This window comes from Solanum verrucosum, unplaced genomic scaffold, assembly GCF_900185275.1.
Source record: "Solanum verrucosum unplaced genomic scaffold, falcon-dt-bn FXZP01000110.1, whole genome shotgun sequence".
Taxonomy (NCBI): domain Eukaryota; kingdom Viridiplantae; phylum Streptophyta; class Magnoliopsida; order Solanales; family Solanaceae; genus Solanum; species Solanum verrucosum.
In genome coordinates, this window is record NW_026020370.1 from 1,573,622 (window position 1) to 1,584,114 (window position 10,493).

General features: G+C 34.9%; 1 protein-coding gene across 1 annotated transcript; it reads left to right on the plus strand.

Annotated features, from left to right (window-relative positions):
* Positions 1-416: 416 nt before the first annotated feature.
* Positions 417-1,167, plus strand: LOC125838318 (uncharacterized). The gene is made up of 3 exons (XM_049517381.1): positions 417-608; positions 716-922; positions 1,018-1,167. Exons 1-3 carry the CDS (start codon positions 417-419, stop codon positions 1,165-1,167), a joined length of 549 nt encoding a protein of 182 aa, XP_049373338.1.
* The last annotated feature ends 9,326 nt before the right edge of the window (positions 1,168-10,493 follow it).

Genomic DNA, 10,493 nt, shown 5'->3' on the forward strand with positions numbered 1-10,493 from the left:
TTAATATATCAAGAAATTTTATTTTTCTTATGTTTAACCTTTAAAAATTACTTATTCGTGAAATTATTTTTCAAAATCTAATATTAAATATTAATAAAAATAATGTAATAAAATTGCCACGTCAATCATTATTTTTTTAATAAATATATTACATCCAAATATAACATGTAAAAGTGAACTAAGGGAGTAACAAAAAAAGCTGAAAAGGAAAGAAGAGTGATGGAATGGGAGTGTGGGATGCTTGAAACCAATTAGATGTGGGACTCATATTAGCCCATGTGTCAGGAAATAAGAATGAAGACCTACCACACTAAAAGCATGCAGTCAAATATTACCTACTTACATATTATATATATGTGTGAGGAGATGTACTCATAAATATATGAATAGTAAGAACTAAAGAAGATAAAAGAAAAATGGAAGGAGAGAGTTCCAACACATACGAGGATTTTGAAGAGGATCCATTGCCAACAGACCCTAATTGGCTAGTAATTCCGCAGCTACGAGGAAATATTGGAAGGATGTTTGCTAGTGAACAATCTGCCTTTGATATGAATTCAGACGAGCTTGATGCCTTGTCTATCACTGTCCAAGACATTTCAATTTCTGTATGTGACATTAATATTAAGTTGATTTAATTTATTCCCTCAATTTAGTTTATTTATATATGGTGTGTATTATAATTATTTGTTGGTATTTCTTTCATGCTATATAGAAGGATGACAAACCTAGGCCGGCTCCCGTAGTAGGACACCGTTTCGTTCCGGAGGATATCATAGAAACACTCCCAACTGTTTACGTGGAAGATGATAAACCTGATGATCTATGTCCAATTTGTAATTATGGTGCTGAAAAGGGTGAACAATGGCTTCAGTTGCCGTGCAAACACATTTTGCACATTGACTGTGGGAGGCGATTGCTTGTAAGTATAGGAGATAGACTTTAAGTTGGTATTTATTATGGTGTTTATGTCATTTTCATTTATTGTATTAGTTATTTTAATTGTCTTTGGTTTAGGCAAGGAAAAACGCCTGTCCAACATGCAACAACAAGGTCCCTGTAGGCGATGCTGTCTATGATGGTTGGATAAGTAAGGAGAAAGAAGATAGAGAAGAGAAGGAAGGTTATGAAAAGTCTCGCATTGACAACAAAAATATGTACATTTAGACGTTAACATATGCAATATTTAACTCCAACCTTCTTATGCTTTGACTTTTTTTAATAAGGATTGTTCATGAACTGCTATAGCGAGAACAATCTCAGTTTGTAATAACTCTTATTAACTTTTTATTAATATAATATAATCTATCTTATTAGGTAAAAAGAAATAAAACAATTCATGAATTGATCCATATAGTAGCTCATTTTCATTTTCATTGTTTTTGCATATAATAGTCTTGATTACTTATTTATGTTAGTTTTTGGGAGTCAATTCCTTAGAAGCCCAACATAATTTATTTTTTGCATTTAATTTATTGACGTGAAATTTTAATATGAATAGCACCACTTTGACATAAGTATCCCCAATAGTCATTTCTAACTCGTTCACCTAGGAACAGCTAAATTCTGAAACAATGTGGTTAGCAAAATACATGAACACATGGATGAACTACTTTAATCTTGTCCGTTGAATATTATCATGCCCATCAAAAAAGTTGACAGTGTGCCTTCACCCATGATCTTAGTGCTCCGATTGCTCTGTAAGGACATATGTATACACTAATTTATATGTGGGTTTCGCTTAATCTTCATGATTTTAATATAATCAGAAATAAAATTGGATAAAAACATTACCATAAAAGAGTATGGATCTGAAGTCTTCTATTTCAAAATTTATAAACTTATGTAGATGGTTAACAAGGATGTCTCAACAAGTTTGGGGGCCTAAAGTCAAACTTCATAGATAGGCCTTGGTTTTTTTTTAGTTGTCATATATAAATTGTATAGTTATAACCTACTTAGTGTAATCCTACAAATAATGTCTGGAGACATAGAATATACACGAACATTATGAAGTAAGAATGCAACTAATGTGGTCTCTGCCCTTTTATTCCTTGGATAGATAGAGGGGGAGGGCACAACTTTTGGTTTTTTATTTTCAACCAAAAATATATAATATAAAGTTAGAACAATAAAACTTAACCAAAAATCTTGAAAATTTTATATAATGATATCGTCGTATCGACATAGTGTTGCACTGAATTTGATAAATTATATAATAATATTAAAATAGTGTTGATTAGTTTTAGTGCTTCAAATTTGAAGAAGACACCAAAAAATAAATTGGATCGCACAACAATAGATTTTGCATAATGTAGAAGGTTTGAACGTTTAAGAAACTTTAAAATATTTAATAATTAGAGAATAAAAATAATGAAAGAAATAAAAAAGAAAATATAAGAATAATAATGTTAATTCATGATAATCATCAAAATATAAATGAGGCAACAAAATAGGTATAAGAGAAGAATCTTTTTCGAAACAATGTCTTTAAAGCGTTAACAATGAATATGTAAAACTAAGTTCAATTTACTTCTCATTCATAAGTACCATCTCTCTTCATTTTCTTTTTCCTCTAATGAAGCCTATAAAGGATCATTGGTAATCACCATTACCAATTATTATTACATCCATTAATAACTATTGATAATTATCATCATTAGTTAACATTATATATCTGTAACGACTTATTTGGTCGTTTTGAGTATTAGAGTTTTTTATTTCATAACATACTTTCTGATAGATTCTAAATGGATATTTTGGACTATTCGTAATCACAAATATGAAATTAAGGGATAGTTTAAATAATTAATTTAGTTGATGGTTAAAGAAAATAACATTACAATTAGTGGTGGGTCACTTTCACTATTTTTATAATTAGTCCTATATAATATTAGGATATAATTAATCTCTAGAGAAAAAGAAGAAAATCATAGGAGCGCAGGAGGGTCGCGAAGAAGATCGGAAAGCACGACTTCAGGTGAGGCTATTTTTAATTTTTTTCTAGTAAGACTAACTGTAGTATATGTGTTATAACTTGAATGGAAAGGGAGGGTGGTAATTATTTAATTGTATAGATAGTTGTTAATACATTAAGGAAATTATGAAGCGGTGATTTGCAGGATTTTGATTTCACTGATTGGTTGGGATTTAGATAAGAAAGTGAGGAAGAATATGGTGTTATAATGACTATGAAGGATATTATTATTATTATTATTATTATTATTGTTATATATATATATATATATATATGAGTAAATTTCCTCAACTTTAGGATTGGTATTGTCTGAGTTCAGAAGTATCACCACTGGTTGACTTAAACTTTAATTACTTATTATGATAATATTATTATTAGGGTGCATTTTGGTATTGAAGATGAATTGGTAGGTGCTGGTTGCCACTGGATTCGTAACCAATGGCTTTAGCTTTAAATTTTATAGCTTATTATTATATTAAAAATTATATTTTTGATATATTGAGATAGATAATTAAATATTAGGTGGATCGAATTATTTAAATTTCATTAAAGTTATGCTAATTGGAGGAATTAAAATTTACCCCTAGGTTTGAACTTTAGGAAATTGATTATAGATTAGGTGAGTTTTTGGGTCTAGGCTAGACATAGAATAATATGAGTGTTTATAGACTCGTTAACTTACAAATTATGTGCATATACTTGATAGATTGAAAAGGTTAGGAGGCATTGAGGAAAGGAAAAGCATTGGAGAAGTAGTTTGCTTGACTTCGGTTCTTCGGTGGAGGTAGGTTATGGTTTATTTTATGTAATAAATAGACTCTTAATAGCGATTGATATTCATTGAGTGATATTGTGAAGTTCTCTATGTACTTGATTGTGTGGTTGTGTGGTTTGAGACTGGTCTGAAATCCTGAGACCGTGAAATTTATAATCTTAAACTCTCTCTAACAAAGTGATGCCTTGAATGAAATATTATTAAGGAAGTGGAAAGAGATGATAAGAATGACAAATGAATTAGCTATATGGTTGGATCGGGTGCCACGAGCAGGCACGATATTATTGGATCGGGGTGTCACGTTCAGACATGGTATTATTGGATCAAGGTGTCATGTTCGGACACAGTATTATCGGATCATGGTGTCATGTTCCGACACGGTAACATTAAAGGAAAAAATATTGAATTAACTTAAACTAGTCAATCTCAAAGAACCCATTTTCCAAATGAGCGTGGTGTGGAGACATGAGTCCTCGTGTGTGTGTCTGATATTGTGATTGATTGCGTGCTTGCTTCTGTTGTCACTTGTTCATGTTGTTTGTTGCTTATCACCTGTCAAGTGCTATAGTTGATTTTGTGGCAGTATTTTTGTCTAAGATATGGATTGGTAAGATAAGACATGATCGATCGTATCGAGTGTTAGGCATTTGGACGGACTTATGCATGGTTTGAGTTGTAAAATTTGTTACTTTTGATTGTTAAAAGACCTAAGGAAAGGTTTCACTTAAAAGTGTTCGTTTAGAGTATAAGGTAAAACGTCATGGGTTGTTGGTAAAAGGATGACATCGGTAAGTGAGCTAGATAAATTAACAAGAGTTTGATATATTGAAGAGTCGAGATATTTAGAATTTTGCACCATGGGAAGAATTTGAGAAAAGTGAAGGAATAAGACCTCTCGTATAACCCTTGGGGTGTAGTTGAAGGTTGTATTGATTTTTGTCTATGAGTTTAGATATGACTGTGAGATGTGAACTAGTTCGGTATAGACTTACTAGGAGTTTATCATCGACTTTTATAAAGTTTGAGTTTTGATTTGGGTGACAAACAGTGAGGTATGGAAAATTTAGTGTTTTACGTGGGGTTAGATTGCTCAAAGTATGATAGATGACTTAAGAATGACGTACAAGGTAAGATATAATTCTACATGGTTATTAAGAATAGAGTTGGGTTAATACTACTCTATTGATGAGACTACATAGAATGTTAAGATGCGCTACATAGACGTTTGATGGTGAATAAAGGTTATGAGTTTATAGTATACAGAATAATTTTGAGTGACCAAGAATTTCCGTAAGTGTTGGCATGAGGTATGTGATGGTTTAAAATGGTAGCTAAAGCATGGTGTGTGAAAGTGGTGTGGAGTTGACTTTGGGTGTGATTTAATAGTTTTATCTCGATGGAAAGGTACTATAAATTTGAAATTAGTGTTATTAGCCTTGTTTGAGACTCGTATTAGTCATGAAATGCTTAAATAGAAAGAGAGATAGTCATAGTTTAACATGTATTTGATAAGAATACTTTGATAGTAATGATGGTTTGGGAGTAAGGTAGATTATCGGTGTGGTTATGATGTTTAAAGTATTAAGAGTGTTGACTTCAATGGATGTGGGATTCGATAAACCAAGTATGTGTGCAGTTATAATAGGGACTAAATTGGTGATTGTGGGTAGCTAGAAAATCAAAGAGATAGAGTTAGATGAATGAACATGTTTGATATAGGCACTATGGAAAGAGTATCTAGAGTTATTCGACCTTGGTTATGTACATTCTTATGTGACTAACTAATTCATTCTGGGCATGATTTAGAGTATGATTCACTTTCTATGTCCATGTGTGTTTTTGCTTCTATGGGTAAGTCCCTAGTAGTGGATCAAGTGTACCGATTATGTGATTGTCCTCCTGGTAGGGTGGCATCCTTGGTTAGACTTGTTCATTCCAGTTATTGAAGATTTGGTGTTGTTTGGGATAGTTTAAGTATACAAGTGATTCTACACGCACAACTTTGATTATGAGAATTTATAGGAGAGTTACCATGAAAATTTACAGTCGATAGACTTAAGATTTATCTCATCATCGATATCATGTTTTGGCTATGTGTGATTGAATGTGGGGACTATGAGGTCTAGTTTTGTCATTATTAACGTTTGTCTGTAATAACTACTAATCTAGCATTTCAACAGTGTTGTTAGAGGTTCTATATGCTTGGGTGTATCACTCGATGGTGGTTACTTTATCATTTCCATCTTTGGATTAGATGAGTTCGATTCTCCTGGATGATTACTTATGTCTAAAGACTACCCCCACCTTATTCCACTTCATTAAATGAGTTTTTCCTGCATTGCCTCACCATCCTCCTTTTCTATTTCTCTGCTTTTGGAACTCTTCATTCTTCTTTCCTTGTTAAGTTCAGCTACCATGCCCCTAATTTCCTTTTCACCGTTTGTTTCCTTCTTTTTATTTTCCTCGACCTTGTGATGCGCCTCTGTTTTGTTTTTTGTTTCCGCCTTTGGATATAGCTCAGGATGCATTACATAGCATTGTTCCTCATTATGTCTCTGTATCATGCATGTCTTACAATACTTGGGAACGTAATCATAATTGATCCTTATCCATTTTTCTGCTATTTCTCCATTCTTTTTCTTCATGCCAATTTTGATGCGCTTGGAAAATTCCCCCAACAAATCTACTTCGACCTTGACTCTTGCACAACTTTGCCTTGTTTGGTTTCTTGCTGCCATATCTACATGTAATGGCTTCCCAACAGCTGCTGCCAACGAGAAAACAACTTCTCTATCAAAAATATTTGGTGGCAATGCCGAAAAAGATATTCATGCAATTTCCGTAGTAGTTTCTTCTTCCCGATCAAAAAGCGGGTCCCATTTCAATGTTTTCACTAGATACGATCAATTATGATGCATAATATAGAATGCTGGGTTGGATAGTAAATTCACATAATCCTCTAAATGGGTTGCCCTTATCATCACATGTCGATTGCTTAGTAATCCAATACTACACTCTCTCTTTAGTTGACACTGTTTCGGAATGAGCCTTCTCAGATCTTGGATGTTTGGCCATCCATATGAAAATTTTCCAATCACACCATATTCAGGATTTTCATTAATAATCATCTGTTCAATCTCTTGATGCTCCCATATAATCCTTGGTTATCCATATAAATATGATACTGGCTTTAGTGGAATAGATTTTTTGGTGGCTGATTGTGGCTTTAGGTGGGCTGCATTGGTGGGTTTGGTTGTTGTAGTATCAGGTTGTCCTTTCTCCAGTGAAGGAGGACCGGTGGCCGTGGTGGCCATTGCCACCGGAATGCGTAAACAGAGCTAGGGTTCGACGACGACGGTGGCTATTTTCGTTAGTTACGTACTTGTTCTCTTGTTCACATATCCAAAGTGGCCGACTACCTTTTATTTAGTGGAAGCACATTGCTCATATATTTATCATAAATAAATTTCGAGTTGATTTTTCCCGAGAAGACTACTATTGTTTTAACTTTCGGAAACATATTTTTTTCATGTTTGGTTGACTTAAATGTTTGGAAAATATTTTCCAAATCAACTTATTTTCCTCAAATTTAAGGAAAATGACTTTCCTTCAAAAATTAAAGAAAACATTTTCCAAAACTCTCCTCCAACCTCATATAACAATTTTTTTTTCACCCCGACCCTCCCAATTCAAGAAAAAATAAATAATAACTTAATATTTATTTTTGAAAAATACTTCAAATTTTAAAATTTTAATTTTTTTTTACCCCACCTAACCTCTGACTACCCTTACGCTTTGATGAGTCCACAATTTTGACTCATTTAGGGGTTCATTTTAATAGAATTAGTGTACTCAAATACATATTTTGTCTCAATAACTGATGTACATCATTAAGTTTTAAGTATTTGGAGTTTGAGGCACAACATGGACACTACTTGCCAAAAAGGAACAAAACGGCTGAAAACACGAAGAAAAGAAGGCTTGCGGATCGCCTAATACATTAGGCGAGTCGCCGAATGGCCTCAACCTCGCTTAAAGTTCTAGTGTGCTGAGCCCTGAAGAAAAATATCAAGTCGGCACTGAAAAGGAGCAGTTGGCGCGTTACCAAACAGTTCCGCGAAGCAGTACTATATCGCCCAATGATCTTGAACGCGAAGATGCTGAAGGCAAAAGTTGAAAGGCGATGAAGCAGACCAAAGGGCGAATCCCCGAGTGCATCGGCGATCCCGACTAACTGCGCCGAGTGATCCTTCGCAGCACATTTTTAGACACCTATAAATACTAGTTTAAATTTTTATCTTAGTATGCAATTTCAGATACAACATTTTATTTTTCTAAGTTTCAAGTAGAGAGATATTGTTCTTGAGCTTGAAGGTTTTGAAGGTTTTCAACTCCAAGAAATTGGAAGTGGGTATCCATGAATCTTCATCCTAGATGTGTTTAAAGACATTTTCTATCGCACCCACTTGATGGAAACACTTGTTGGTATTGATTTCTATCTCTTTTTCATGTCTAGCTAAAACCCCAATTCTTGGGGTGTGATTTTGTGAATATGTGTTAAATTTCCTGTTGGGTAATGCTTATTGTTAGTCTATTTTCTGTTTAAATATGATTTCATTTAGTAGTTGTGTTTGAACTTAAGGGGATTGTAGTTGCAAATACGATTTCATCTTAGTGTTTTTGGCTTGCTCGAGAGAGAGGTTTTAAAACTAAGACTACTAAATCGATAGTCGGTGGTAATTGGGTCATCATGGGTTCAGCTCGAGAGAGAGTCAATCCTAGGCCTTTTCCCACACATTCAACTCGAGAGAGTGAATGGGCTAAGGCGGAGACTGTGCTTAAAAGTGGCAACTCGGTGTTTGAGAGAAACCAAGTTGATTCTGGGTATGTTGCTCGAGAGAGAATTTACCCCCACTAAAGTCTAGCCTAGTTACAAATATTCAGCAATTGACTATTAATAGCATTTACCCGATTGTGTAGTTTATCCCATATTCCTATCACATCCCAAGAATCTCGTCTCCCTATATTCGCATCTTTGTATTTTCGCTGTTTTAGTTGTTAATTGACTACAAACTCCCATTGATAATGGATAATGTTTTTTTAGCTATGGTTAACTCTAGCATATTCACGCCTAACTCTTAATTCTCAAAAACCGCTCCCTTGGGACTCGATTACGCAAACGTCAAAATGGCGCCGCTGTCGGGGAGTGGTGTTACTTGAGAATTTAGAGTTGAGTCAAATTTTGCTTTTGATAATCATAATTTTCTTACTTAATTATTAGTTATGTTTTGCTTGTTTGTGTTGAAACAGGAAAAATAAGTGTAAAGGGTGAAAGTGCTACCCAAATGGATCACCCCCTATTGAGGTTGTTGAATCTTAGGATAACCTTCTAACGTTCTGGCAATTGGAAGGCAAGGCTATCCATGATATGTGGCCAAGGTTTAAGGCATTACTACAGCAATGCCCGAATCATGGACTGTCAGACAAATTGTTGTTGGAATGCTTTTGTAGAGGTCTTAGTTCCGAACATAGAAGTATGATCGATCAACTGTTTAGAGGATGTTTGACACAATGACCCTATGGAGTAGTAGTCAAGCGTCTTGATGGCTTGGTTAAAGCCAACAAGGAAATAAAGAAAGGCCAAGAATGGACCGACTTGTTGATTCAGCTGGACAATATGTCCAAAAGAGTAATGCAGTTAGAACCAAGTTCCAACAACAAGAGCAAGTACCTTCCCCCTCGCAAGTGTAAAAGATGAATCAACATGAGGGTGGACAAAATGGAGAGGTTCTCTCACTCATTCTACACAAAATCGAGAAACAAGATAGAGTGTTGAATGAGATAAAAGAGAATGTCGAAATGCTGAATCAGATGACGACCTCCCATTCCATGATCATTCAGCTACAAGACGCCCAAATAGTCAACTGTTGTCCTGCCTCTACTCACAGCACCAAGATGGTTGCCTAGTGATACCGGGGCAAACCCCGATAATGAGGTTTGAATGGTGACTTGCGTCGTGCCACGACGTTAACCAAGACGCTGTTTGGGAGGCAACCCAAAACCCTTAAATGCTTTAATTTTGTTTTAGAAATTACGGTGTTTTGATTTTGCAGGTTGAATTGTGGATAGTATTTGAAAAGTGCAGGTTGGCGAACATAAGTCCAGTCGGCAAATCACCGAGGAGGTTGGCGACACCGACCCAGACCGCAGTTAGACTCAAGAAACTCTCACATCAGAGTTTGTAACAATCAGCGAGAACAAGATATTATTAGCGAATCGCCGACTATGTCGGTGATCCCGATGTAAACCGCCATTTGGACCCTCACCTTGACTGAAGGGCCTGTAAAACTCGATGAGATAAGTGATCACTCAGTGTGTCACCGAGTAGATCGGTGAGCAATACTAATATCGCTGAATGGATGCGAACTGGATGGTTATTTATGGCCAAAGGTTTTAAAGTTTCAAACTCTTCACTTTCCCTTGCTTCTAAACTTCACAAACTCACACCAAATTAGTATTTTAATTTTTTTTGCATTCCATAAGTATTTTGGTTGTTGATTTGTGCTCGGAGTTGGATTACATTGTTGCCTAGCGTTTCAATCTTCTCTAAATCAACACCAAAGGTTGGTTTTCTATACCCCGAGTTTAGGACAAATATTTTTTATTTGTGGTGGGGTGAGGCCCACCTTTGTGTGCTGATTATGACTCTTGTTTTGTTTATCTATTTGGGCTTTGTGCTTA